This window comes from Myotis daubentonii, chromosome 3 (assembly GCF_963259705.1).
Source record: "Myotis daubentonii chromosome 3, mMyoDau2.1, whole genome shotgun sequence".
Lineage (NCBI taxonomy): Eukaryota > Metazoa > Chordata > Mammalia > Chiroptera > Vespertilionidae > Myotis > Myotis daubentonii.
The window spans coordinates 31,651,895-31,679,888 of record NC_081842.1 but is presented as its reverse complement, the minus strand read 5'-3'; the positions used below and the strand labels follow the sequence as shown (position 1 = coordinate 31,679,888).

Below are 27,994 nucleotides of genomic sequence, written 5' to 3'. Positions count from 1 at the left end.
TGCATAGGATACTAAAATGGCTTGAAACAATTTTATTGGCATTAAAAATTTTTATTTGGAATTTAATCCACAATCTATACAAGTTATTTACAAGGCATGAAAATGGAAAACAGCACAAAATACAATTGAGGTATGTATAAGCTAAGAGCACAGTATGTCATGTTTCAATAAATATAATTCAAAATTTGTAAACTAAGTGACCAAATAGATGAGTCTTGTTTTATAGTAAAACCATATAAAATATCTATTTCACGTGAGGTAGAGGACAGTTTTGTGTCATGTAATACAACCAACCACAGCAATTTTAACCATAAAACTGTACATCATTGGCAAAATTTTATATTGAATTATGGTTAATGTAGTCATCAATTTGTTACAACAGTTGCAGAACAGGTATTTCATTTACTGCCTTCACAGATTTAAAATTCAGAAATAATTTAAGACTACAGTGTTGGCTTAATATTATCAGGATAAAGAAATACTTCTAACAGGATGGTTAAAAACAAGTATATTTTATTTCTCCCAAACTATAATCCCCCAAAAGGTGTCCTAGATTTAGTAATTTAGGTAGGACATTTCTACTAGAACTACTTTAAGTATGCTGTGCTTTATTTTCAAGTTGAGGTATCTATATTGAAGAAAATCTTGTAAATTTTACATTCAACTAATTTAATACACTTTTGTTTTCTGGGCTTAACTTTTAAATTTGTTATTATATTTGATCACTTTCTAATTCAAAAACAGTAGCACTATGTAAGACATTTAATTATATTATTTTAAAAACAGGCCCCAATTGCATTATGTAGTTTAAAGCCATTTAAAATGGAAAGATTTTACAAACAAAACAAAAAGACTGTCCTTTTAAACAAGATGCAATATAGAATACCTATATAAATTTTCCCAACAGAAATGCACAAGTATTCTATACTAGAAAAAAATTAAGCTGCTTATTCAATCCCACAATATATAATACATCAGTAATGTGTCCCTTATTGCTGACAGCTTCAATTAAAAACTATTAACTAGTTCCAAGCACAGAAATAGATGTATAGTCTGAGCACAGCTTTTCATTATATTATTTTTTAATGTCCTGTTGTGCAGATTAAATGCATAAAACCAAATAAAAATAAAGATTGTTCCCTAAACAATCACAACAAAGTCTTTTCATTGAGAAGAAAATTTTAGAGCTGATCAAAAACCTTCAACACCAGCTTTACAATTAATTTTAGGGAACTACCTTAAGCATGTTACTCATTTATCATTTTACTTTCCCTCAGAGGCCACAGATGTGCAAATAAATTGGTTGTTCTGTCATGACTTCAAATAAATGAATAATCTGCAAATATTGTACTCAGTCTATTTCACCTACTTTAGTAATTGGTTTTTAATTCAATATGTACAAATGATTTATATTCCAACTGGTAATATATTAAATATGCTATAAAATTAGTTCAAGAAGCATGAAACATCCTAATTCTCATGAACACAGAAATTCAAGCAAAAGAATATGCTTTACAAAAATAAAGCACAAGCCAAACTTACGTTGTCAGTCAAATCCTTTCATAGTGTTTACAAGTGAATTTGTGAAATTAGGGTGGTTTTGAGCTTCCTCAGTGACAGCAGATTTTACATTTACTACCGTTATAAATTTGGTACCTTTTCCTCATAGAGTACAGAAACTATCATCACCCAAATTAAACATCACCTACCACCCAGTAAGCTAATATTGTTCCCTTCCTTCTAAAGATGCTTTAGCACTTTTGATAGGCTGTTCCTTTAATGCAGCTTTTTAAAGTAATAATTTTTGTATTTTTCCTAAATAGAGTATTATAAAATCTGAGGGAAAATCTGCTTGCCTAATGAATTAGCACGCAAAAACAACACCAAAACAAACTTGAAGATAGCAATCAACACACAAAATGAGCATGCAAAGAACAGAGTAAGTTTATATGGGTAAGGTAATTTAGCAGAGGCCACTTTTAAAGTATTACAAAATCTCTGTATTTTCAAGCTATGGGGTACAGTTTAACTTAAAATTACTTTTCACCAGAATAGGTACATTTACAATTGACTAAAAAACTATATTCAAGAAAGTTAGACAGAAACCTATGGCAACATCAATGTATCTTGGGGAAAATGAAGACTATACATGTGACAAGTTTTTATTATCTGAGGGACCAGAAAAAAATATTTCACTCAATTCTAAATTAAGAGTTTATGATAATTTAAAGGTATTTAAGCACTATTTAGGATTTTAAAGTAACATATTTCAAAGATTAAGCAATTTAGAAGTTTTGGGTTGAAACTTAAGCAAGCTTATCATTTACTAAGTAGCATGAGTAGAAAGATTTTGAGTGATTAGAATAAAAGAAAATTATAAGAGCTTAAGTTAAGTCACCCAAAAAGCTTAGCTGTGACACTAACTCACAACTAAAATGAAACTGTATCGTAGAATGTCTCTGTGATTTTTCTTTCTCCAATTTAAACAAAAAGTATTAGGAGGGCATGTCATTTTTAACATTGTTCTCGTATATCATTTTTTAACATCTGTTCCTCCTGGAGGAGATTCCAAAAATCAACAAATTAAATTGCAGGATTAATACAGCAAAATTTAAATGGTAAATTGAAAATACACATTTAGTTCACACTAGTGAAAAAACTATACTTTGAGAATTGTAAAATCCTTTTAGGATACATTAGTACCATTAAGTAAAATATGAAAATAACTGGTTAAATGATAACCTACTGATTTTTGAAGTTCTATACCATTAGAGTACCTATCATCTATGCTGGGAATAGTACATAACCCTAGCTAATTTATTTTAAAAATAGATTTAGCTCAAGTAATTTCATTCAGTACCTTAGGCAAGAACATGAGAAACATAAAATTCATGGGCTAATAATGTCAATTAATAGTAGCTTCAGGAAACTTCCTTAAAAAAATGCATACTAAAAATTTCACCTAATATCTCTTAAGCCAAGAATTAATTAATATGAACTTTGCCATTAAAAAAATGACACTTTTCTGTGCAAAAAGGGAAAAAAAAAGTGCAGGTGTTGCTCCTCTCCTAAACTATAAGATTCCTATTTCCTAAAAATTATCTAAAAATCCTTTAGCAGGTAACTAAACTTTCCTATATTAATCTATCACACACTCTATCAGTTGACTGTAAATTCCTGACTTTGATATTAAGTAGTAATTGAAATGGTCCATTTGTGCAAATTTTGATAAGACTTAACATTTAAACATACAAAAGTCCAAAATAACCTTTAAGACATTTAATATTTTACAACTTAAAGGAAAACAAAGGCAGTAAGGAAAACAAATCCATTATATAAATTTCAGTAAGCCCCATAACTACATATAAAAACTGTACAGGAAGATTATGGACTGTATAGAAATCAATGGTATCAGTTTTTCTCAAGAACAGTAACATTTCAACACCACTATTTAACAACATAAACATTTAACAAAGTTCAGAAATTTTTACATTTTATTCCCTCTCCTGAAGTTGCTGCATTAAAAAAAAAAAAATCTAAATATAACCATATTTAAAGCAAAAAAAAAAAATTACAACTGTTTCTTGCGTTTAGCAGCAGGATTATAACAGAGCATATTATCCATCCCCATTATGCCCATGGGGTGTGCTATAACCTCATAAATGAAATTTTTCTTTTGACAAAATGTCTCTCAGGAGACATTAAGAAGAGAAATGAAGAAAATTCATTCCATAATAAGAACAAAATAAAAGCAAATTTTGTATATAATAATGAGTACAGCATATCAACTTCGAAAGGAGATTGTAATAATGAAAAAAGGAGATTCAACCCCTTGAATATCTCCATATATTTGAAATATGACAACCACCATTGTATCTAAAATTGAGTCTGAAATATGGATCACAAAAATTCACAACTATTTTTCATCACACAATGCAGCTTTTAAAAAGTATACAACTGTTAAATTTGCATTAGAAATATAGGCAGATTATCTAATAGTTGAAACCACAGAGTATTGTTACCGAGCTGTTTGGGAAAAAAAGTACAAAGAAACATACATTTTCATTCATTTGGAAATGTAAAAATTTATGTACTAATATATAATCTCTCCACTTTCTCTGATCTACAAATGGATAGAATGCCTAGTTATCTTCATGCAAATAAGCAGTTCAGAATTCAATTACCAAAGCAAACAAACAAAAATAAACTCTGTCAGGAACACACAGATGAATCTCTTTAAAGGTTTCTATACTTTAGCAGTCTTTGATTTCAAAATTTGCAGCTTTAGCTCTTTTATCATCATCTCTAACTTCTGTCTTGCCTCCCGTTCCTGTCTGAGTTCATCTTGGAGCTCTTGCCTATCAGCCTCGGCATGGTCCAATCTCTGTCTTAGTTCTGCCAGCTGTGTGATTTAAAAGACTGTGTCAGTTTTCACTGTTCTGTGTTTCCACTTAATCCTCACATCATGGCAAAGATTGCCCTTCAAATTACTCTCTACAAAATAAACAATTTCATGCATATACAAACCTTGATTAGCTAATACTATTGCTCTGACATTACTTGAGGGAAAAACCAAGGGTAAGGAGGACTGAACACCTAGCGTACTTTCATTATGCCCTACACTTTAGCATACCTTTCATCATCGCAGCCTGCCCATGTCAAGTATTATTTGTTCATCTTCCCTAAGAAGTGAGCTACTATTCAGTTTTGCTCCCGTGCTTTTGAACATAGTGGTCAACAGTTCATGTCTGTTAATTTTTTTATTTGAAAGCCAATATTTTAAAACAATGTAACACTTGATATTCAGATAGCTAGAAATTATCAATTTTGGCAACTATACTACAGAAACCCAATAAAAATTTCAAGAAATAAATCAAGGTAAAAAAAAATCATTTTGAATGATATCGCATAAAGTTGTGTTTTTGAACAGAATTTTAAGTTTTGAAATCCCAATGAGCTTGCCAAAAAATAATTTATTTAACAGAGAAGGTAACAGCTTCAATTTCCACATTAAAAGGGCAACATTATACAAACTGAGTAATTCTTACCTGTGCTGCATATTCAGCCTCGTTGTCTTTTTCTAAATTTGAGTCACAGGTACATTTTTGCTTCATTACCTGCTCTAATTTTTTCTCTAAGTCTTTCTGTTCAACATAAAATTCTTCCATTCTTTGAGCATGCTCATTCTGCAAAGATTCAAGCTCTTTCTGTAAATTCTGCTGTTCTTCAGTGAGTTCCTTCATTGCTTTTGAACTACTCAACATTTCAACTTCCTGTAATATACAAAATCACATTACAATTTGTACTTATTACCATCATGCTAAAAATTTCAACTCAAGGAAAAATACTACATAAAACATCTAAAATTCAGCTGTCATATCAATTCTATGTAGAGGTAATTATCTTGAAAAGCTTTTCTCTAAAAATTTAAAAGTATATTAAAATACAAAATAATCTTAAATTTGCAGCATCTCATCTTGACTATTTTTAAGAATATGCAAACGTATCTTCATTAGGGCTATTAGTTAGGTAACAATTTTACCATCTCAAGTTGTTGCTTCTTCTGCAAAATTGAGTTCAATTTTTCCTGTTGTTTTACATAAGTTCTCATTACTTCTTCCATAATCTTTCCTTTATCATCTTCACAAATGACATCTTTGACAAGAAGTGGAGATGAAGCTGCTGCATCATGGTCAATTCCCGCCTTGCTTGTGTCTCTGATTATGTTACAAGTGGTAGACTCAGGTTTCTTTTTACTTACAGAGTTATTTGAGATTGATGGATCTTTAAGGGGCAAAAATAAAGTAACAAAGTATGAATATCACTCTGCTAAGTCAGTAGGACAATCCATAAATGAAATTAAGAAAAAAAAAACCCATTTACAAATGAAATAAAAAATAAAATACCTAGGAATAGCTTCAACAAAAGTAGTAGTACAAGAATTGAAAAACGGAAATGACAAAACATTGAAATTAAAGACCTAAACAAATAGGAAAGCATCCCATGGTCATGGATTGGAAGAATTAATTTGTTAAGATGGTGTCATGAACTGAATGTTAGTGACCTCCACCCCGCTATCCCAGCATTCATATTGAAATCCTAACCCCGGATGTAATGTATTAGGAGATGGGGCCTTTGGAGGTAATTATAAGGTCATAAGGGGAGAGCCACATGACAGGATTTACGCCATCATGAGTCTCCAGAGAGCTCTCCCATCCTTTCCACCATGTGAGAACCCAATGAGAAGATGGCTATCTGTGAACCAGAAAGTAGGGCCTTGCCAGGCACCAAATCTGCTGACTGTAAACCTTCCAGCCTCTAGAGCAGGGGTGGGCAAACGTTTTGACTCGAGGGCCACAATGGGTTCTTAAACTGGACCGGAGGGCCGGAACAAAAGCATGGATGGAGTGTTTGTGTAAACTAATATAAATTCAAAGTAAACATCATTACATAAAAGGATACGGTCTTTTTTTTTTTTAGTTTTATTCATTTCAAACGGGCTGGATCCGGCCCGCGGGCTGTAGTTTGCCCACGGCTGTTCTAGAGCCATGAAAAATAAATGTTTGTGGAATAAGCTACCCAGCCTATGGTATTTTTATTATAGCAGCCCAAACAGACTAAGATAGCTGGTAATAACAAATTAATCTACTTTTTCAATGCAATACTTATCAAAATCCCAGTGGAAATGAACAAGCTGATTCTAAAATTCATGTGGAAATGCAAGGAATCCAAAATAACCAAAATATCTTAAAAAAGAGTAACAAAGTAAGAATTCACAATTACCAATTTCAAAGCTTATTTCAGAGCTATGGAAATCAAGATGGTAAAAGAAGCCAGACAACAAAAGGCCTCATGTTGTATCATCCTTTTTATATGAAATGTCCAGGATAGGCAAATCCATAAAGATAGGAAACAGATTAGTGGTTGACAGGGGAGAATGGAGAGTTAACTGCCAATGGATTATAGTTTCTTTTGGGGTGATGAAAATGTTCAAATTTAAATAGTTGTGATCATTGCACAACTTTGTGAATTTACTAAAAAGCCACTGAACTGTACATGTTAAAAGTGTATATTTAAGGTAAATGAATTATATCTCAATAACTTTTTAACAATCACTAGAATTCACTAATTTGGGAAATAAAATATAATGCAAATAGAGCATAATGGTACACTAGTAATTATGTACCATATTTAAATCCAAAAGAGCCTAAGTTTTAAAATTCTCAAAATTAAAGTACAGACCGCCCCCCCCCCCCAAAAAAAAGAATCTCAATTATGTATGAAAAGTTAAATGACTACAGATTCTTGAACGGCTCCCACAAAGCTGAAATAACTGTCACATTTCCCTAAGCTATAAGCAAAGCTCTGCTGTTACATGGAGGGTAACGAGGCAGCATTTGAGTGAACATATCTTGTTTGGTCCAGTGTTATAAAAGGCACTGTAACTAGGCAGCTTTTTTTTAGATGTCCAGCCAACATTCTGCATTTGTGCCATCTGCCTGGCTCCCACAGCTACAAGTTTTCAATCCTTCCTTATTCCATGACTAAGTTTCCCTGAGTCCTATACCTAAATACACTTACATATACTTCTTGGCATTATAAGTTAAATGGTTTCTCAGTTCACAGAAAATTAAAAAGAAAAATAAGGACCTTTTGAAGAAATTTGACAGCAAAAAGGCAGGAAGGGGGAAAAATAATCAGACAAAAGTCACTTGCAAGCATGAAGCTGTGTAACCTATATATCTATCTCATTAGCCGCTATAGCTATCACCATTCTAGAAAAGTACAGCAATTGATGTTCTAAGAAGTCACTCAACATTTTTTACAATAAAAACCTCAAATATCTGAAAAAGTCCCTTAAACAGAAATCCTCTTTGAAAAATCAAATACCTAACACTTTTTTAATACTGAATTTAAATATAGAAATACTTACCTAAATGTCTACGTAATTCTCTACTTGTTTTTAAATCCATTTTCTCCTGTTCCTCCAGTGAGACTTCTGGATAAGACACTGTTTTTTGATGTCTTCCACTACTGTAAGGCTTCTCTGGCTGTCTTGGTATGGATTTTCCTGCCTCTGTCTTTGTGACCTCTTTAGACTGGGATACAGCAGAAGTGAGTGACACATTTGGGGCAACCACTTTATCACACATGTATAAGTAGTAGCTGAAAACAAAGAAAGGCGTAATAAGACACATTACATTTAGGTAAAAAGCAAAATGTGTTACATCTATTTCTATGGTTAAACAATTTTTTCCCACCAAAACAGACAACATAACAACTAAGAAAATAAGGGTCACAGAAAAGAATTCTTGAAAAAGTCAGTATTTTAGGCAGTAAAAGCAAAATCATGGAGAGATTTTTGTTATTTTGCAAAAAATAATTTCTAAGCACTAAAAGGATACTCACTAGGAAAGAAAATCAGTTTCTTCTCCTTCCCTCAAAACCACCTGAGAACTAAAAGCATGAAGCACTTTAACAGAGCTATTTACAACCCCAAGCAGATAAGGTTTATTCAGAAAGAAAGCACCAGATGCTACTTTGGAGGACTGTTTTCTTGCCCATCACTCCTCTAAAGCAACAAATCCTTGTTCTTTGCTATGGTGAGGCTGATTCAGCCCTACACTTCAGACCAATGGGGAGCTCCCAGGGCCCTTCCATCTTAAACAGCGCAGAGAGAGAACAGGCATTCTGAATGTATCAAACCCAACAGACCAATCTTCTAAAATACTTTTGTACTTCCTATGTATTTGATAAAACAGTAACAGTAAATTATGCAAAACTAAGATCAAAGGGATATCTACCAATTTTGCTCAAAGTTCATATAAAATTGTTCAGTACATTATCTGAGAGATTCATGGAATAGAGATGAGCTAGATATTTAAGTATCATATTATTAACTACAATCTTTATGACCTTTAGCCAAAAGATGCAACCATTTAACTGACATAATACTTTATTCTCTAAACCAAGCATGTCAAACTCAAAGGCATCACGGGCCAAATAAACAAGGTTTACGTTTATGTAGGCCACAAAGAAACAAAAGCTTCAATTTTCATAGAAACGTAGGTTTATTTAGATAGAGACATGCTTAATACAAAGGGCCGAAATGAGTAATTGTTAACATAAATAGGACATTTTAATAAAAATTAGTATTTTTGCTTGAACATTAACTTACCAGACACTGAATAACTGCACAAATTAATAAGAGTAACTCAAATAAACCTATTTTTCTTGTTCTCCAAAAGCGAAATATTTTCTGTTGCACACACCAAACAAGTCAGTCAGTACAAGACTAATGACACGGCAATCAGCTGCTAAAATATTCACTGCTAGTCTTCGTGGAGAGAAATGGTGCGCCTGCGCGTGAAGCGCGTAAGGGAAATGAATGCAACGCAATTATAATAATCAGTCATAGTGAACGTTGTAGTTCGTTAATAAGTATGTATATTGTAAAAATTTAGTTATGGGATTTTTATTAAAACACTTCTTACATGTTGTTATTTTGGCGGGGCTGCAGAAATATTCGTTGTGGACCGCATGCAGCCCGCTGGCCGCAAGTCTGACATGCTTGCTCTAAATTCTAAATAATTTCTTACATCTCATTGTATAGGACACATCTATTTTGTTCTTTTTTTACCAATTACATTAATTCTGAGGATGGAAATTTAACATTCTGCTAAGAAGACTGACAGGTTTAATACTACCCACAGATTTCAAACGCAGTAAGAATTGTGCAAATGAAAGTAAGACTAAGATCCTTCATCACCATGCTTGTGGAGAATACTAGTATATATTTATAGTAGCAGATAAAACTTTAGGACTGAATAAATAAGGAGCATTCTTATTGAAAATATGAAAACTTTACTTTGAGGGGTGCAGTTACTATGAAACCATCTAAGTTTCAAAAAGATGTCTTTTTAAAAATCTAAGTTACACACCAAACTTTTGAAGAGTGATTTACCTCTTGAAGAAAGAGGTAAGGAAATTAAAAGAAAATTTTTGTTTTTACTTAAAGACAAAAATGAAAAGACCTATTTCTAGAAAAAACACAGAAACCCAAGAAAGGTTATTTTGGACCTAGCTGGGTAACTCGGTTAGAATATCATCCTGATACGTCAAGGTTGCAGGTTCGATCTCCAGTCAGGGCACATGCAAGAAGCAACCAATGAATGCATAAAAAGTGGAATAACACATCAATGTTTCTCTCTTTCTCTTTCTCTTCCGCTCTCTCACTAAAATAAATAAGTAAAAAATTTTTAAAGGTTAATATAAATGTTCAACACAATTTACAATTCATTTCATTGATTAACAAGAAAGCCTAAAGCTATATCATGAATTCCCAGAGTCTAGAGTAGTATCTGACATATAGAGGGAGGGAGTAATGAAGGGAGGGAGTAAGGGAGGAGGACAGAAGGGAGGAAGGAAGGATTAATGAAACAATACTCACTCACCTAGGGTGTAAAAATGAATGTGTCTGAGAAACATGATCACTTTCCTGCTTTATAATAGGATACCACGACGGTAATTCCATTCCTGATGGTGTATCTATCTGTAGAAAAATGTAGAAGAGAAGATTATTGAAAGAAGGTGTGATGGTTAAAATTTTAAAGTGTCAACTTGACAGGGTCATAGCGTGTCTCTGGAGAACCTTGCGAAAGAAGAGTTACATTAACAGTCATCTTCTAATAAAGCAATCTTTCCTTAAAGTACCATGCCTGGTCACCTGAAACTCAGAGGCTGCTACATGATCTATCCCACTGCAAACAGTTTCAGTGTGCATGTTAACAGGGATTACCAGAAGTGGTTTCATCCAATTTCATACTTACAACATCTATTTTAAAAATCCATTTTAGCCCTGGCTGGGTGGCTCAGTTAGAGCACCATTCCATATACCAAAAGGTTATGGTAAGGGCTCCATCCCCAATACGGTGAGTACAGAAGGCAACCAATGTTTCTGTCTCTCCCTCTTCCTCTTTCTACCTCTCTCCCTCCCTCCCTAAAATCAATAAACATATCCTTTGATGAGGATTTTTAAAACTTTAAAACCCATTTTAAATAACAGACCCTTCAAATGTACAGAATTGGTAAGTTCTGATTCTTCTTCACGGCTACAACCAGCTAGAATATAACCCATCCATATCCATACAGTATTTGTTAGTGTACAGGTAACATTCTACAGTAATAAATACCTTGCCAACCTAAACGTGAAATTACTTTGTCTGCCAACACCTATCAGTAAACCGTATTTCCTCATAAACTGTATCTGTCAATAAAGGAAAAGGAGAATATAACTGATGACTTATTGTGTATCTACCTGATAAGAAATACACACACACACACACACACACACATTTCTTAGATAGAGATAGAGATATAGAGATAGAGAGATAGAGATAGAGATAGAGATAGAGATAGAGATAGAGATAGAGATAGATACATAGATACACACACATATACATATGCATCCTGCTTAATTCCAACAAATACCTCATTAAGTAGATATTATTATCTCTATTTCACAGATTAGAAAACTGAGGTCCAGAAACTGAGACAGAAAAGAATAACCTGTGTTACTCATTTCTCTCTTATTCCGGTTTGCTTTGTAGTCTTCCCTCCCTATTTAATATTACAGTAATTACCCTGCTCTTTTGGGAAAAGGGTTCCTTGAAAGGGGGCAAGACTCACTAACGGAGAAGAAGAAAAGGAGCTGAAAGAAGCCCTGGTTCAAGTGAGCAACAAAGATAGGAGGTTAACAGACACACCTAGTGGAATGAGGGAGAAGGAAGCTGGGGATGAAATACAGAAGGAAGGATGAGACAAAAAGGAGAGCTGGATATTCTGACCCTGCCTAGTTAATTCTGCAACTAGGTAAGGTATGTGGAGAATGACACCTCATTTGAGAATGCATAAACACAACACTCAGGAAACAGCCACTATATACCAAGAATTAGGGAAACTGTTTTGCCTGACATCCTAATATTCCAGTTCAGAACCCAGAAAGTAAGTAAGGAATGAAAACATCTCCAGATGCTAAGCAGTTGTGATTAAAGCATAACCAAATTCATAAATTGTCCATGGTTTGGTTAGGGAGATCCTGCTAATAGAGGAAACCAAAGCAGATTGAAGAGACTCAGGAAAGGAAAGGCCTGACAATTAACCCACTACCCCAATACAACTAGCTCAGAACAAAAAGGAAACAGCTTTTGGAGCACACATTATACAACCTGACCAATTAGAAGATGACTTAAGGCCAATTAAAAGCCAAAAACAAAAATACAGTGATTTGTATTGGTAGATCAACATTTTTGTTAAGAATTACTGGGCGAGCCCTGGCCGGTATGGTTCAGTTGGTTGGGCATCATCCCATGCATCAAAAGGTTGCCGGTTTGATTCCAAGTCAGGGCACATGCCCAGGTTTCAGAATCGATCCCTGGTAGGGAGGTGGGAGGATGGGGGGGCGGGCGGGGGGGGCACGGAGGAGGCACCTGATCCATGTTTCTCTCTCACCATCAACATGTATTTCTCTCTCTCCATCTCCCTTCCTCTCTCTCTAAAAATCAATTTAAAAATCTTTTTAAAAAATAATAATTACTGGGCAAGGAATTTGAAAGACTAAGACCATAAGATCATAGGGAAAAGAATGATTATTCTGAAAGGATTTAAGAGTTACATATTCACTGAGGGCCAGGGGTGGGCAAACTTTTTGACTCAAGGGCCACAATGGGTTCTTAAACTGGACCGGAGGGCCGGAACAAAAGCATGGATGGAGTGTTTGTGTGAACTAATATAAATTCAAAGTAAACATTACATAAAAGGGTACGGTCTTTTTTTCAATAGTTTTATTCATTTCAAACGGGCCGGATCCTGCCCGTGGGCCGTAGTTTGCCCACGGCTGCTCTAGACTCTATATAAGAGTAGAATTTTTTTAAAACCCACAATCCTGATCAAATATTCTAAAAAAGTTCAGAATCTGAGGCAAAATATACTGCTTATTAATAAAGTAAGCCAATCACCTCTTTACAGTTTCTTGGCCTACAGCTTAGTTCTACTAGTAAGTCAGAAAGGGAATCAACTGCTGGCAACAGAAATACTAAATGATAGATGCCTGGTGACAGCTGACAGCCCAAAGAGATGAATTACAACATAATGCAAACATAAAAACTATCCAAAAAGCAATGCAATTTGAGGGCTTCATCATAGGCCAGGGCAAATAATTTAATGTATCTCAATTGTCCCTTACCCTCATCACAACAGAATATAATAACTGATGTTTACGAAGTCTTGAGTCAACATGACATAGTTAAATTATATTTTATATCTTATACATACATATATATGTATTTTATAGATATAAAATATATATCTTATACATACATATATATGTATGTATAAGTTATAAACTGTATATGTATATGTATATATGTAAATGTGTGTGTGTATATATATATATACACACACACACATACTAGAAGCCCATTGCAGGAGGATTCCTGCAAGAATAAGGCTTCCTCGGGCCAATCACACAGCCAAGCCCCACCCGCCCAGGGCCGCACACAGGGGTCCCGCGGGCTTAGGCAGCTCGTTTGCTCCGCCAAGCCCCGCTGCCCAGGGACGCTCACTGGGGTCCCAGTTGGGGGCGGGGCTTAGGCGTCTCATTTTCTCCACCAAGCCCTGCTGCCCAGGGATGCTCACGGGGGTCCCAGCTGGCGGCGGGGCTTAGGCGGTACACGGGGGCCCAGATGGCGGCTCGCACTGGCCCGCCCTGCCTGCAGTATGCAAATTAGCCGCCATCTTTGTTGACGGCTAATTTGCATATTGTGCTGATTAGCCCATTGAAGGCGTAGCGAAGGCACGGTCAATTACCATGTTTGTCTATTATTAGATAGGATATGCCTAAGCAACCGTTACGACCAAACAACAGGTCGACCAGTCACTATGATGTACACTGACCACCACAGAGGGAGCGCCGCTCAGCTAGAAGCCAGGCTCACGGCTGGCGAGCGCAGCTGCAGCAGGAGCCTCTCCCAACTTCGTGTCAGCGCTACTAAGCAGTGGCCACAGGCGCAAGCAGGCTGGGATGAGCGCAAGCAGCGCGCCAGCTTGGGCTCCTCCCTGGCCACCTACCACTAATATGCAAACTGTCCCCTCAACCAGGAGTTTCACTGGGAGTGGGCCAGCCGGCCAACTGCCCGCAGCTCTCCACCCCCTCCACCCAACCCTGCCCCAGCCGGTGGCGGCAGCAGGCAGCCGGGGGAAGGGAGGCCCCAGCCAGCAGCTGCTAGGGACCCTACCCGTGCACGATTTTCATGTACTGGGCCTCTAGTGAAAAAATATCCTCAGGTGAGTACTAACAAAAAAAAACAAAAAAAAAAAGATTTTTTTCTCTAGAAGTCACTTGTTAAACTCATTATTTAGAAAATAAAGGAAGCTTTGTTCCACTTTTATATTTGAAACAATCTTGGATGTACTGCTCAAGAAATCAATTGTTACCAGACTTTTTAAATTAAGATTACTGAAATTGATTTACATATTCAAAAATTTTCCTATTATGGATATCTGGAATCTCCAATCTTCAGAAAAGCAAATTCTAAACTTTTTCAGCCAAAGATCTTGACTTGAAACCTAACTCAATTTTGATCATTTCAAAACTCTACAGCTTGATTTGTATACATTTTACTTTTATTCATGACCCAAACTCAGTTTATCTTTATTTCTATGATGTCTCTACACTTCAGATGCCACCTTAAGTAATTGTTTGTGCATTCATATACAAGGTGGGGCAAATCTAGGTTTACAGTTGTTCATATGGGAAATAATACAAGAATAAACTTTTGTATACTCACAACTATAAACCTACTTTTGCCCTACCCTGTATTTTTAAACATCCATCCCTCTCTAGTTTCTGTTCTTAGCCTCGAAGACTGTCTTATTTGATTTCCCATTCTCACACAATCTCACAAACTAGGGGTTCTAAAAAAAATCTTCCTTAAAGATCACCTAGTGCAGTCCCCCAGCCAATGTCTGAACTCCCTATTCAAAATCCCTCATATCCAGTCTCTGCTTGGTCCAGTCCTTGAGGCCAAGGACTGTCTTATTTACTCTTCTATTTCAGTACGTAGCACCATGCCTGGCATGCAGTAGGGATTCAATAAATATTTGTTGAATGAATTCTGAATGACAATGTAGCTCATTAACTTCCAGGGTGGCCCTATAGTAAGGTTACTCTGCTACCAAGAAATTCACAAATAGTCCCTTTCACATTCTATATCCTACTCGATGAAGTACCAAAGAAGCCAAAGGTCTCTGGGATGTATTTTTAGAGATCAGATCTACAAACTAAATAATATAAATGATGGGAAAATGGACATTAACCATAATAAAATGTTGGGAATTAATTTTCCCTAATATGCTGTGATAAGCCATAAACGCATTTATAACAAATTATCCTAACTGCGTGTTAAAAATAATTAAGAAAAGCACATATTATACAACAGAACATTCACAGTCATGCCAGATTTTTTCATCTATTCTGTATTTGTTTCAACATACAAATTAGATCTTCAAAAAAAGAACAATATAATTAAATGTCACAGCAGTAATGCTACTACTGATTAGCAATAAAAATTAAGATACCAAGAGAGGAGCATCTACTGCCGTTTATCTTACCTTTCAATATAGGAATAATTCATTCCTTTGTGTATTTAAACATTAAAATAGAATACATTACACTACTTAGCAAAGGAGAGATGTAGATCATTTAGTAGCTTAACTTGAAGCCCTAACAGTTTTAAATGTTTTTATCACCCAACTTCCCCACCATTATCTACCATAAAATGAACAGATGGCATCCTTACCTGAAACGCATAAGAAAAATTTCAGACAATTTATTTTATTCTAAAGGTTCTTTTTCTCTAAGTCATAAAACAACCAATAATATCTATGAAAGCAAAAGTAAACAATCCCAAAATGTATGGAAGAGGTCATTTTAAATAAAAATTAGGGAATGTTTAATGAAAGTTTCTCTAAGTTTCAACTTACTGTGTTATATATACATGACCCTTTGACAATCAGATTTTCTAATAAAGAACCACTGTATTTTGGTAGTACAAGGCTTACTAACTCACAATGAAGTAATTTAAAGAACTTGATTTCATTTACAAAAAAAACCAATAGGCATTTTTGCCACCACTTTCTAGATACAAAAGTAATTCCACCCAGTCAAGACTATTCATATACAAGCATTTAAATGTGTACTAAAAAAAAACTTTTAAAATTCCTAGACTTATCTTCAATAATAAACTTTTAGGTAGCACTCCAGTTTTTAATTATAGGAACAGGCTAATATTTATGACTTTTTGTTGTGTCTAATGACAAACATTGATGAACTAAAGAAATCAAGACAATGCTTCAAAATATTGGTGGGATTTCCAAAATCCCCCCAAAATTTAATCAGAATTACATTTTTAAAATATGTGGAAAAATATTTTTTTAAATATAAAAGATAAAGACTATACATTGTGTGTATTTATAAGACAGTAAGCATAGGAAGGACTAATCCCTCTAATGGTGTGATTACACAAGAAATAAAATATAATGTATATTAAATGCACATCATAACATACTGGTAAATCATTAGCAACCTTACTAAACACATGACTGAATACAGTTAAGCAACAACTCTCTAGGTATAAAGTGAATACAACCTGTCAGGGTCTTTTTACTGTGTACGACAGTAAGACATTCAAGTGGTCAATAAATGATTTCAGAAAGACACAAAAGACACTCTGCCAGACAGCTGCCCACAACTCTTACTCTTAGGGAAAGAAATGGAATCTTTCAGCACAGGATCAAGTTTCCTCAATACTCCAGCATGCTGTGAATGAGTGTTTCAACAACCGAAATAGGGATAGGATTACAAGGTAGCAAATAGCTATTTAAGAGATTGTAAGGCTTAGTCTTGTGCCTCATTTCATTGTAATTATTACAATGTATCAACCTAATGCAAAACTGGAACAGTATGTCTAAGTATCTCCACTAACTTATCAGACAGATCTTCAGGAATTACAGCAATGTCTGCTGTTCCGCACACTGGAAGATCAATCATACCAACTACCTCACAAAGCCAGTGTGGGGTTCACAGTGCTTAAAATTCTTACAATGTGCAACTCTTATCTTAAAACCTTCGTGGGAAAAAGCCATGTGAAGTCAGTAGTACAATGTCACTCCCTTTACAATTTGAAAAAAAAAACAACTGATTTTTAAAATCCTGTTAACTCCTGGGACTTTTAAAAATGAATTCTTAACTTTATTTTTATTGTTAACACTATTACAAATGTCCCCATTTTCCCCCCTTCACCCCCATCCAGCTCCCACTGCCCCTTCCCTATGGCCATCACCACTCTGTATCTATGGGTAATGCATATATGTTCTTTGGCTAATCTCTTTACCTTCTTTCATCCATTCCCCCACCCACTTCCATCCTCCCTGACAGCTGTCAGTCTGTTCCATGTATCCATGCCTCTTTCTATTTTGTTCATCAGGCTATTAAAAATAAATTTTTGTACTGGAATTATGTGGTGCCCTATTCATTTAACATTGCAAATACCGGAAATCTCCATGTCATATATATATTTCACTGAAGTATCTATTGTCAAGTTTCAATCTGTACAAATCTAAGGTTTTGCTATCCCACTTCAGCATATGTGCTTTAAAAAAATTATGATCTCAGATTATTTGGCCTTCAAATCATGTAAATTGATTATAGCAAAATGTAGATTAACTAATTTTACTATATTCAATGTGCTCATTTTTTATTCTGTCATGTGGTGTTTTTTTAATAAATACTGATGAGCCACTAAATTGATTTTATGACCCTTCTGGCCCTTTCTCAACAGGGGTTCTCAAGAGAATTAAGCCCAAATGCCCCAATGAATCCATTGTACACAATGAATTAACTACTCTCCAAAGCATTTAGAATGGTACGATATACCATCCCTGAAAGAAATGACAAACCATCACTCTGGTCAAGTCATTTTCTGCAGGACTTAATTCTCCCCTTAGGGAACCCCCAATGAGAAAGGCTGCATGGGTGACAACTACAATTTGAAAAACACTGTTTTAAGAAAACTATCTTAAAATTGGTCCAAAAATATTACTGTTTCAACAACTAGTCCTGTATAAACAACATTTGTGTTCTATAGATGCTTTGCACTAACTTACAAAGCATTACATATGAAAAAGGAATAAATTCCAATACTGTCACTTCATTTTTAACATTAAATAAAACCCCTAGTATTACTTACCAAATGATCTTTACTTTCTTAAACATTTTTTTTTATTCCTTGGCCCCATAAAATAAAAAAATATATGTACTTTCAACACTCTTTGAAATCTCAAAATTCATTATCACAAATAAAAACAAAAGGTTAGCTTTGCTTTAAAACTAATCCTATTTTCCTCCTTGAAAATCACTGGTAAATTTATAGGACTACCAAGATTTTCTTCATTCAGTTACCCAATCTTTTATTAAGCATTTACCACATTCTACATTCGGAAACTAGATGAATTTCTGCCTTAGGGCACCCTCCACGTAGTCTTTACGTACATATTTCTGTGACCCACTTCTAAGTCTAGAAATCAAAATGACTTAAATTAATTGTATACCTTTCCTAATCATTCCTCTTTCTGCCTACCATGGGACTATAATACTTTATTTAGTGACTAAAGCAAACTACACCTCAAAAAAAACTTATAGTTTAATTATATATTCTTTTTGTTTTTTGTAGTCTAATAATATCCTTAAATTATTTTAGGTATTTGAACCCTCAATAGACCAAAATTCTGTATGTGGACAAAATACAGGTTTCAAGCCATTACTAAAGCTATTCCCAAACTAGTTTTACCTCTTTACTTGAACAAATTGAGTTCTGGCTCCACAATCACTTTCCATTCCCAGAATTCTATGGAGATTGAAATTAACCCAATTCTTGATTACTTCCTTATTCTCCCAGTGGCATATTATAATGTATGCACAGCTATGAGAACACAATTGGCTGACTACACACTAATTCAGGTCTATCCCTCTTTTTTTCTTCCTTGAAGTTAATTTTTTTCAAACCAAAAGAATAAATTTCTAAGTTCTTTTAATCATAGACCTTTTTTAAAACATCAACATTTTTTAATGTTTTACCATTTTTTAATGGTAAATGAATATAAACCTAGACTCTGTATTTCCCAGACCATAAGGGGGCACTATTCCCAAAGCCATTCTAGAGATTTCATTGAAACATTCTTCCTATAACATAATCCTCTCATAAACTGTTTTACACTTTCTTCTTGCACATTTTATTCTAATAAGTAAACAAATATCCAACTAGTGTAATTACTGTGTACAAATAACTAAGAGGAAATACACTTGAACCCAATACTCAGTTATCATATGTCCTAAAAATAATCTTCATATAGCTCTAAATTAAGTCAAGATGTTTTGGGAAAGGAAAAACCCCCAAATACATAGTAGTAAATAATTCAATAATAGTTTGAAGAACCATCCTGCATTTCTGGACTCTTAACATCCAAAATACTTCTCATGAGTTCTCTCATTTGATCAGTTTATTCAACAGTTTATTCTCAAATTATATATGTGTTCATTGAAGATTAAAACATCATTTTTCCAGAAAATTCCAAACATTCTAAAATAAACTGTGGTGGTGGTGTTTTTCAAAAATGTATTCAGTTTAAAAAAAAAATTTTTTTTTTCACTGAGTGCCTCTGATGTGCTATGTGCTAAACTATATTCTGGGAAAACAGGAAAAAGATAGCCACTAAAGTCAAGAAGATAATTATTAATTTTAGAAAGTTAGACAAAAATATTCACATTGGTCTCTCATATGAGCACAAATACTTCATAAGATTCTGACTTACCCCCAACTTTATCAAAATTTATCCTAATAACAAAATGCAAAGAATACCACTAATAAAACAAAATATCATCAAATCTACCACAACACATTTGGTCCCAACACTACCCTTTATCATTGCTCATTCTCTGTAGTGTATTTCCTTACTTCTTAAATAAGGAAGTGTATTTTCTTCCTAAACAAAAGTATAGTAGCTTACCAGAGGGGAGAAATTTTCTGTACAATTATTATTATTCCAATCACCTCTGCAGAATGAACTGAAAAATGTAAAATTAAAAATAGTGAAATATTTAATAAGCTTTAAGAGAAAAAAATTTTTTAAGTTTTTTAAGTTGGTATCTTTAGGTCATCTATTTGCATCACAGATAACATAGTTTTTTTCCCCTAAGCAAAGTAAAAACTGTATTATTTCACTTGCCTAATACGTGTTTAGACACCAGAAATCTAAATTTAATTTAAAAATATATTTACTGCCCGGCCGGTGTAGTTCAGTGGTTAAGCACTGACCTATGAACCAGCAGGTCAGAATTCGATTCCCAGTCATGATACAAGCCTGGGTTGCAGGCTTGATCCCCAGTAGGGGACATGCAGGAGGCAGCGGATCAATGATTCTCTCTCACCATTGATGTTCCTATCTCTCTCCCTCTTCCATCCTCTCTGAAATCAATAAAACATATTTTAAAAAAAATAAATACAAATATATATACTTACAGAACATACACCATCTATAACTTAGTGAAGATTGTCATCTATGTGCTATAACAGTCAAGAATCACCTATAATTATCTACCAATTGTCAGCTACATGCTGTAGCAGTAAAGAATCACCTATAATTATCTATCAACTGACTACAAATGGGCTTTTCTAATACGCTTGAAAATAATCTGAAGTAAATATCACCCTTCAAATATTATTTACAAATTATCAATTTGCTTAACAACCTTTTCCCATACAGAAAAATGTGAGATTCAACAAAATTAGAATTAGATCAAATAAATAATACCTACTGTGGATTTAAAGAAAAATCAGGAATATAATATTCTGGCATATATTTGTTCACTTTTAAATACTTTTCTAACAAAAAAGTACAAAAAAGTCAAATGATAAAAAGAGATAGTTTTATAATGCCATTTTGCAAAGCAACCTAGGCAGATCTAAAATCAAGTATATTTCTTGTGGTGACTTGAGTAAGTAAGTTTAAAATATAGTTTTAGTTTCCACATAGAATATAGTCAGTTCTTCACTTAGAACACTGACCTTATACCACTTACTTCTCCCATCTAAATATAGCTATTAGCTATGCAAATTAACCATAGCTATTAGCTATGCAAATAGCTTGGTGATCATTACTAATATAATTTCCATCCTTAGAAATAATTTAACAGTCGCTACATTTCAAAAACTTGCCTACTGAGTTTCAGGGGTATTTTTAATCCAAAAATAGTACTTTGACTACAAAAACTACATAAATTACATAAACATATAAAATTACACTGGTATTCACATTAAACAGAGAGTCCTTTATATAAGGTTAATATATTCGGTATATTCTTTTATTTAAAAAAGAAAAAAAGAAAAGCCTGCCAACTTTTTTAAATGAGCTTCTTCTAGATCTAATTTGGTTTGTTTGGCAACCAGCTCACTGTCACAGAAGACAGTGAAAAATGTTCCCCACTCTCTCCTTGCCTCCTTCCCAGTTAAACAGCTGAGTATATACAAGTTAATACAGAGTTTAAGAACCATTATACAAAACTAAATTATTTTTTTAAGTTAATGTTTCTCAAAATTCAGTTTCTGCTACTAAATTAGGGGGGAAAGTTAAAATTACTAGACTTCAAGTCAGAAGACCTGCATTCAACTCTTTTTTTCTACCATCTACCAGTTATACAACCAAGAGCATGTGATCCATCTGGGACTGGTTCATCTGAGAAAACTTGTTCAACAGACCTTCAAAAAGAACCACCTCACGAAGTTTTAAGGAATAAATATTTAAAATACAAAGTGGCAAGCACAACGAAACAACCACTCAAGTATGTATTACACATGAACCCCCATAACGCTCCTTTTTTTAAAAGCTTTATAATAATGCTGGAATTTTAAATTCCCTTAAGTAGCTTAAAATTCATATAAGCTTGGAAACAATGCCAAAATACACTAGTAGGAAATACTGCAAAAATAATAACAGCAAAAAAATGGGGGGAAAAAATCTCACATCTTCCAAAAATAAAAAATGAATTCAAATTATTAACTTCTGAGACAATAAAAGGCTACATCCAAATGAGGGATGATTTCAGTTTTAACCAAACCCTAGCACTAGCACATTCAGTTTCAGTTAAGTAAATTCATCGTGTGACGTGTTTTTTTTAACATTCATCATGGTTCTCAGGTATTTTTCTCACAAACACAGAGCAGGAATATTAGACAAAGTAGTTTATCCCAAAAATGCTGTCAGAGCAACAAAAATTGGAGCAAGAATATCTAGCAAATAATGTCACTACCTTATGACTGTAACAGTAGAGCCCCTAAATAGCAAGACATCATAAATACCAAAAGGAGCAATCCACATTTTGAGAATATAGAGACTATCTAAGCAGCAGCCTTAGCATGGAGCAGTGCAGCTGTAAGCAAGTCCAACAATTGGAGAACTGGCTTGAATTCAATCCTGCTTCAAAGTAAGTTATAACTGCACCTGAACAATATGAATGTATCTACCCTGGCCGGGTAGCTCAGTTGGTTAGAGCGTTGTCCCATATGCCAAGAATCTGGGTTCAATCCTCCTGTCAGGTTAGATACCAGAATCAACCAATGAATGCATAAATAACTGGAACAACAAATCAATGTCTCAACCAACCTCTCTTCCTCTCCCTCTTCCTTGCTCTCTAAAATCAATAAATACATTTTTAAATGAACTTGTCTTGTAGCGTCAGGCAAAGAATTTTGAAGGCGTGCTGACCCTTTGAAAGCAGCAAGTAGCAAACTTGAATTAAGAGTTTAAAATTCTCTTCATGGGGCTTCAGGAGCAAATCACTGTCTTCAAAGTACACTGCAATTAAATTTCCCTCAAAACCTTAATTGCACCATAATAAAGCACCAGACACCAAATCTTATATTCTAGCCCAAGTTCTCATGTTGCTGTGAATAACCTTGATATTTAATATGCTTCATTCATTTCTTCTGTAAAGTAGAAAGGGCAGAGATTGTTTCAAGGAATAAAAACAGTGGAAAAACTAGATTCTTAAAGTGAAACATGGCCAACCTTAAAATTACACATGTAAAACTGCTCAGGAACAATGCCTGCCATCTTAAACACTAGCTATTACATTGATTTTAATCAAGCAGAAAAATATATTTAAAACCAGACCAACAGAGTATTAATAACCCAAATCTTGTCTATTACCCAGGCATTCAAACTCTTAGAATATATTAGTTTAGCCTACCAGATAACGTAGTGGGAAAAATAAGTTTAAGCTCTCTTTGCTGATAGGTTTTCACATTAACATTTTACTCTTAAGTCTTTTATGTATTCTAGTTGTCACAATTTTTTTAAATTATTCCTTTCTTCATAAAAGAATATTGGTTACTAGAGTCACAAATTCTTGAGACAAATCTTTCACTTCCATTTGTTTCCATTTATGATCAAGCTTAAATATCCAAGTACATTAACAATGTCAGAAATCCTAGATGTACCTTAGAAAAACACTGTTTCAAGCCCATCACCAGAACTGTTTTGACTAGCTATTACACCATTTGCAAATGGAGATAACACCAAAGTGTAAATTATCTTGAATCCTAGGAAAACAACAGATTTAGTCATCAAAAAGCAGGATGTGTGAAAGAGAGAAGTCAGGACTGGAGGGAAAAAGCCCCAAATCCTCCACTCCCTGGCTATCTAATCTTGGGAAAGCCACTTCATCTCTGAGCCTCAGTCTCTACCTGTTCAATGGGAATCATCTTACTCCTCTCACTAGGTTGTTTGGAAATGCAAGTGAACACACACACAGAAAAGCATTTCATAGCCTCAAATACGTGATACAAACATATTACATACATCAGGATTTTTTTGTTGTTGCATGAGCATAAACAGTTCCTTAACACACATATTTAAATATAAACTTTTGATCTCAAAGTGAACCATTATTGCTATTCAAAACTACTATTTTTAAAAAGAAAACTTGCCTTAGATTGTGTTCTCTTCCCATTTCTCATGCTAAACTTCTCCTTCATTTCTTCTAAAACTATCTTCAGTTTCTTTTCTTCAGGTGTCCCTAAGTATTTTGGGTTCACATGAAGATAGCAATGCCATTTGGCCGACTCAAAGCCCCAGTGGCAAGTCCTTTTGTCAGGTGACCTGTGAGAATGCATCACAAATGTCTGGGGTGCAAACATTCCACAGCACTCCAGGCACTGAATACAGGGAGCATCAGGCTGGACATAAAACTGGGGTGCAAATAGACCCTGACATTTGCCCAAGCATTCATGCTCCACTTCAAAGGCACTGCCCGTTTCCTTTAACTGAGCCCATGAGTTTTTAGCAGGAAGTATGCTACCATTTTGAGGAAAAGTGCGTGGTCGCAATAAAGCGTTACATAGTCTCTGTGCGTCCGTTAATGTGATCAGCCCACAGGACGGGGCATTGAATGGAAGTATTCCCAGGACCTTTAAGATATGAAGTTGGTCTGAGGTACATCTTGAACAATAGATGTACAATTCGTCACAGACTGTATTTATTTGCTGAAGTGAAAATTCTCGGAGAACAGAATTTAAGACTTGGGGCAAACAGAGTCTCTTTTCTCCTCCAACCTGAAAACAAGAAATAGACTCCCCTTCCAACATAGTCTGGGTGAGTTCTGTGGAGCTATCGGAAGGGATGAGCAGTGGACCAGGAAGAACCTGAGGAGACGGAAGAGGCAGAAAGACAGTAGGTGACATGCTTTCTTGGGAATACCGAGCGGAAAATGCTGCTGGTCCACCCAGAGAGCTCTGACTACTTAAATGGAATTGTGCCAAAGTGTGTTTCAAGCTGGGATTTAAATGTAAAGGGTCAGGCACCGAGGTACAGGTTCGTTTGACATGATCTCCATCAGTTTCCATTGGCGCTTCATAGTCACCCAAGTGTTCCTTCTTAACGGTTGGCATCTTGTTTATCATCATTTCTCCATTTGCATGAATGTCTGTCATCATTTTTTTCACTGGAGGGCTGCCATCATCATCCATCCCGTTCATTTTTTTATTTGAGCCCTGAACCAAGGAGAAATTTGTCTGTAGGTTTTCCATTGCTAAAAACTATTGTATTAAATGAGTAAGTCTGACACTTGCATTGTTATTTAGCTGCTTATTTGGAGAAAATGTATACCAATACGTATGGTAACTCACATATGGTACGTTACAAAAAATTTCTATTGGTAACTCATAGAAAAACGAAGTTTCCAAAGAGAGGTCTCCCCAAGTTACTCAATAGATTTTGCAACTGTTTTGATTCTGCTTATACTCTAGTATAATTTCACTGCAAGTGCTATAAAATTTGTCTCCAATAATAAAGAATTTTAAGAGGCACACCTCTGAAAAAGCCTTTGCTTTTTTTTAAGTCTTCAGATATATGTATTAAAATAAAGATGCCAATTCTCTCAACTCAAGATTTCCAGGTTCAATGCAATGGTTTGGTTGGTTTTAAGCAAAAAAAGTCAAAATTTTATTAAATTACTTGTGTTATAAAATCTAGACACAAACACAAGTCAAAATGATGCCCCCAAATTTAATTTTTGGCACCAAGACACCAAAAAGGGGGGGGGGGGATGTCTTCTCTAAAAATGATGTTAGTCTATGTTGACAAACTGAAGACTTGTATAAATCCTCACACCAGTAAGAAGAGCCTCCGACTCCACTTGAACGTCTACAATAAAAGATTAAAAAAAAAAATTGCCCAGTTATCTTCAAGGACTGCTATTCATTCTTCTTTTAATTAATCTGGAAGAGAAGGGGGATGGGAGAGAGTTACATTTGAATTTGCTCCAGAGGCCAAAGGGTCAGTTTGAAACCAGTTTCTTAATCTTAAGCTGAGTTCACTTTACCAAAGGTGACACCCGAGTGACTTCTATAACTGTAATACCATTTAACTAGAAGAACCTTCATTTAAATAGGACAGCAATCTGGAGAACAGGTAAAGGGAAATACCACCCCTCAAAGGGGAGAGGGCTACTCCAACTCCGAATAGGAAGAACCTTAAACAGATCATCTCACCCAAAACTCAGTACCAGAGGCTTCACAATTATGCCATTTTAACTAAAATAATCCATTACTTCATCTCATTGTTTAAAAATAAAACAAACACCCAGTTTCATCAAAAAAAAAAAATCGGATACAAGTTAACATATCTGCCACACGTAACCAAGTTACAACCTTAAATACATTAATTCACTTTGTCAGTGTACGCTATTTTCCTGGAATGATGGTAGGCAAAAATTAACTTTCCTTTAACAGGTTAGCGAAAGTGCTGAATGGAAGCCAAAAAGCTACGGCCTCCATGCCTGGGAGCCTCCATCCCTGAACAAGTCTAATCCAGGACAAAAAGCACAAGGCAGACAGACCTCACAAAGAATGCAAATGGAGGAGAAGGGGGAAAGAAAAGATTCTTCTTGCCTGAGAGAAAACCCAAAAGCTATCCAGGACGTAGGAAATTCTGACTCCCAAACTCCCAGCCATTTACCGTAAAACAGAAGCAAAGGGGGAAGAGACCAAGGCCACTAGCCAACGTCCTGACTTTCGCCCACCGCGGGAGCACCTCCGCCAACGCACACCAAGGACCGAGGAAGAGGGCGGGAGGCGAGACCGCGGCTGGGGGAGTCCCCGGCGCCCCGAAACCCTCCGCCCACGCAGAGCCACCCACCCATCTCAAACCCGAGGAGGAGTGGCGGCCCAGGGACCCGGCACGCCTCGGGGTGCGCAGGGCGTGAGGGGAAGTGGAGGGAAGCAGCCCCTCGGAACCCCGACCCGCGGTCTCGGGACAACCCCAAGTGCCCTTCCAACACGGCCCCGGCGCGGCGGCCGCGCGGAGGGCGGCGGAAATCCCCCGCGCACCCCCTCCTCGGGAAGTTCTCGAGTGTCACCCCGGCACCCCGAGGCTGTACCGACGCCCGCCCCGGGCCAGGGGGAGGAGAAGGGTCGGCGAGCGGGTGGGGCGCCGAGCCGGGATCCTCGCGGGGCTCCGCACGCCGCCGGGGCCCGGCCGGCCGGGGTGAGCCCGGGGCATCCCCGCGGAGCGCAGACGGGCGGCGTGCGGAGGGGGGGCGGTGACGGGCGCCCGAGTCTCCGGGATCCCGACGGCTCGAGTCAAGTGCAGCGCCCTGGCCCGGCCCACGCCCCCCGCCGGGGGCAGCGAGGCACGATCCGCCGGAGGTCACCGGCCCCGCGCCCCCTCCGGCCCCGACCCCACCCGGCACCCGCGCATCCGGACCCCCGACTCCGGCCTCCATGCCCCCGGGAAGCTCGACGAGCTGGGTGGACTCCCCGCTCCCCCCGCCGCCGCCGGCTCCCCGGGGGTCGCGTGCCCCTGCCTCCCGCCGCGTCCTCCCCGGCGCGCCCGGCCGCACCTGTGCCCGCCGCCGCCGCCGCTCGCCCGCTCCCTTCAGCTGTGCCGGCGCCGCTCCGAACCCCACACACATCGCTACACACAGCCCTCTGACGTCACCGAGCCCTCGGCCCGCCCACGTCACTGCGGAGACACACGGCTTCCCGCAGACGCCGCCGCCGCCGTCTCCGGCCGCCCGGGGGGGAGCGAGGGCGGCGGGGGGGAGGGGAGGCCGGGAGCCGAGCCAGCGGCGGCGGCGCCGCGCGCGCGGGCCCGCCACACCTCCGCCGCCTCGCGGCTCCCAGGCCCTCGGGGGCGCGCACGCCGCCCGGCCTATGGTGGCTCCTCAGGGCTGCCCGCCCCGTCCCGCGCGCGCGCGCGCGCATCCCCCTTCCCCCGCCCCCGGGCGCGCCCCCGCGCTCCTGGCCCCGCGCGCCGTCTGGGCGGCTGGCGCGCGACGCCGTCTGCGGTGCGCCCGGCGCAGACAGGATGTTCCCTCCCCGCCCCA

General features: G+C 37.0%; 1 protein-coding gene across 2 annotated transcripts; it reads right to left on the bottom strand.

Moving 5' to 3' along the window:
- Nucleotides 1–17: 17 nt before the first annotated feature.
- On the bottom strand, nt 18–27,676 carry SKIL (SKI like proto-oncogene). Of its 2 annotated transcripts, XM_059687014.1 has the most exons (8): nt 27,509–27,676; nt 25,479–25,886; nt 24,095–25,160; nt 10,455–10,548; nt 7,934–8,166; nt 5,543–5,784; nt 5,049–5,273; nt 18–4,402 (listed from the first exon to the last, which is right to left on the bottom strand). In XM_059687014.1, exons 3-8 carry the CDS (start codon nt 25,143–25,145, stop codon nt 4,247–4,249), a joined length of 2,001 nt encoding a protein of 666 aa, XP_059542997.1. In that variant the 5' UTR covers nt 25,146–25,160; nt 25,479–25,886; nt 27,509–27,676; the 3' UTR covers nt 18–4,246. The 2 variants fall into 2 exon arrangements, with proteins under 2 accessions (XP_059542997.1, XP_059542996.1); XM_059687013.1 differs by having other exon boundaries at nt 24,095–25,886; nt 27,509–27,675.
- Between the last annotated feature and the right edge of the window lie 318 nt (nt 27,677–27,994).

Coding starts and splice junctions, on each gene's coding strand:
- SKIL (XM_059687013.1), bottom strand. CDS start 25,196: ATGGAAAACCTACAGACAAATTTCTCCTTGGTTCAGGGCTCAAATAAA. Junction 10,549..24,094: donor GAGAACACAATCTAAGGCAA/GTTTTCTTTTTA, acceptor TTCTACAGATAG/ATACACCATCAGGAATGGAA. Junction 8,167..10,454: donor CATTCATTTTTACACCCTAG/GTGAGTGAGTAT, acceptor CTTTGTTTTCAG/CTACTACTTATACATGTGTG.